General features: G+C 53.6%; 1 protein-coding gene across 1 annotated transcript in view; it reads right to left on the bottom strand.

The window, feature by feature from the left end:
* maml3 (mastermind-like transcriptional coactivator 3) overlaps window positions 1-1820 on the bottom strand; it is a 127902-nt gene extending 126082 nt beyond the window's left edge. Inside the window, exon 1 of the mRNA XM_013911931.1 lies at window positions 672-1820. Coding sequence (XP_013767385.1) covers window positions 672-1049 — 378 coding nt within the window. The 5' untranslated portion in view covers window positions 1050-1820. The remainder of the gene's footprint in view (window positions 1-671) is intronic.
* Window positions 1821-2028: the final 208 nt, after the last annotated feature.

A 2028-nucleotide genomic window follows, 5' to 3' on the forward strand; every position in this document is an offset into this window, starting at 1 on the left:
TGTGTGTGTGTGTGTGTGTGTGTGTGTGTGTGTGTGTGTGTGTGTGTGACACACTGGGGACAGACTGCAGATTTTGAGAGTATGTGACAAAGGTTACAGTGCAGGCTGGAGCATTAACTGCTGCTGCTGCCGAGAGCAAGGAAGCAGTGTTGCAATGCTAATGCTCTCCTGTGTTGCAGAACAATTTCCACCCAAGAACAAGAAAGCAGAAGTTGTTTTTTAGATGCAAACACACCGCGAGCCATCCTCCAGAAGTTACTGACTAGTTTCAGAACCTGACAACTGAAAGTGCCCCCTCCCAAAAAACAAAACAAAAAACACTGATCTCGCAGAATAAGATCAAATATCAGTTGCCAGGCTTCTAATTTCCACACAGAGCACAATCCAAGCCCCAAACTGCAGCCTGTTGGCTCCAACGAGGGGCCGGACTTCTTTGTAAACAAAAGAACTTGGAGGAAAGAAAGTGAAGCGAGCGCTGAGAAAGAAAGCAGCGATTAGCGAGCATGTTTTCAACAAGTTTTCTGAGTGATGAACAAGAAGAAGCTGTGCAGCTTGCTTGGGGTTGGGGGGGGAGAGAGAGACTGGGGAGCAGAGATGGAGGGGAAATGAGCGAAAGTGTGTCGTGTTTGTGTGTGAGTTGTAGGTGGCCGTCGCAGTCAGCTCGTCCTTACCGCTATGAGCGTGTTATTCCTCTGCTCCGCGGAGGACGCAGAGTCCGGGTCCAGCTGCTTGCTCTGGGGCTGCTTGGTGCTGCTGCCGCTGGCGGACTTTTTGGCCCTTTGCTCCAGAGTCCGCTGGTACAGGTTGACCGTGTCCCTGCGGTCTATCTCCATCTGCTCGGCGTGGGCTTGCTGGTACCTGTTCTCGCAGGTTATGTGGTGTTTCCTGCAGCCCTCTATCCGCTGCCTCAGCCTCTCCACCACCGTGCTGTGCTTAGGTATTCCCACCACGCTCGCGGCGGGCCCCATGCTCGCGGCGGCCGGGTTCATGCTGTTGTTGATGCAGATACTGCCGTTGGGTCCGGCAGCGGGGGAGGCGAAGTCCCCCATCACGGGGCCGAGCGGCGGCTATTTTGGAAGAACTTTTCTCCCAGTTAAGCTCAGCGCCACCGCCGCCACCTCCTCCTCCTTCCACCTCCACCTCCACTCCACCACCTAGAGTCCGCTTTCTCTGCGCGTCCTCCGCCGGCGAAAGGTCCCGAGCAGCGGGCGGAAGATACGGCCGCTGAAGAAGAGGGCAACAACCGGGAGTGGAAGGTTTAAAGGGCTGCGAGGCTCTCGGTCATGCGGCTGAGCGTCTCTTCTTTTCTTTCCAAGTGCTGAACACAAACAACACAAAGCCCCCAAACTGAATTCAACAATAAAGCCGCTGCCACGCTGATAAGAGCAAAAACACACAGCGGTTCAGCGACGGTGCGAGTGGGCACCCAGCGCTCATATGCGCACAAACCGTCCCGCAGAGGAGCAGCGGCGGCTACAGCAACAGTCCACTCTCCGGTTCACCGTGCCGTCCTCTGAGAAAAAGTTTTGCTGCCTAAACCGAACGGGCTCCAGAGTTTCCCAGTGAACTTGCATCTCATCTGGTTTTGGTTTGAAAGAAATCCCGGGTAAGATGTTGTTGAGTTGGGGGGAAAGCGCACAAGCGCCTTCGGTAGTCCGATTGTGAAGCAACCAGATAGTAGGACAGACGGCGCAAAACGCGGATACGGGAAGCAGTGGCGGAAGTCTCTAGTCACTGCCTGCCACCATCACAATAATCAGGTCCGCTTCTCCACCATGCCAGCGGAGTGATATCAGGAGTTTAGTAAAAACCAGCTAAAGGCTGTGCGAAGAGCCCGATGGTGGAAACCAGGAAAACACGGAGTGGAATCCACCAGGGGACGTGTGACCTGTCCTGAGCTGTTTTAACGGGTTAATAAAGGGTTAAGAGAAAGGTTAACATATTGGAACTTAAGGGAGAAGCACGCAAAGAGACAGAAACTGCGTTTAGGGGGTAAAAAGAAACGCAAGACTATACAACACTAAAAAT

Source organism: Pundamilia nyererei, unplaced genomic scaffold, assembly GCF_000239375.1.
Source record: "Pundamilia nyererei isolate P.nyererei 1_Seehausen unplaced genomic scaffold, PunNye1.0 scaffold00075, whole genome shotgun sequence".
Lineage (NCBI taxonomy): Eukaryota > Metazoa > Chordata > Actinopteri > Cichliformes > Cichlidae > Pundamilia > Pundamilia nyererei.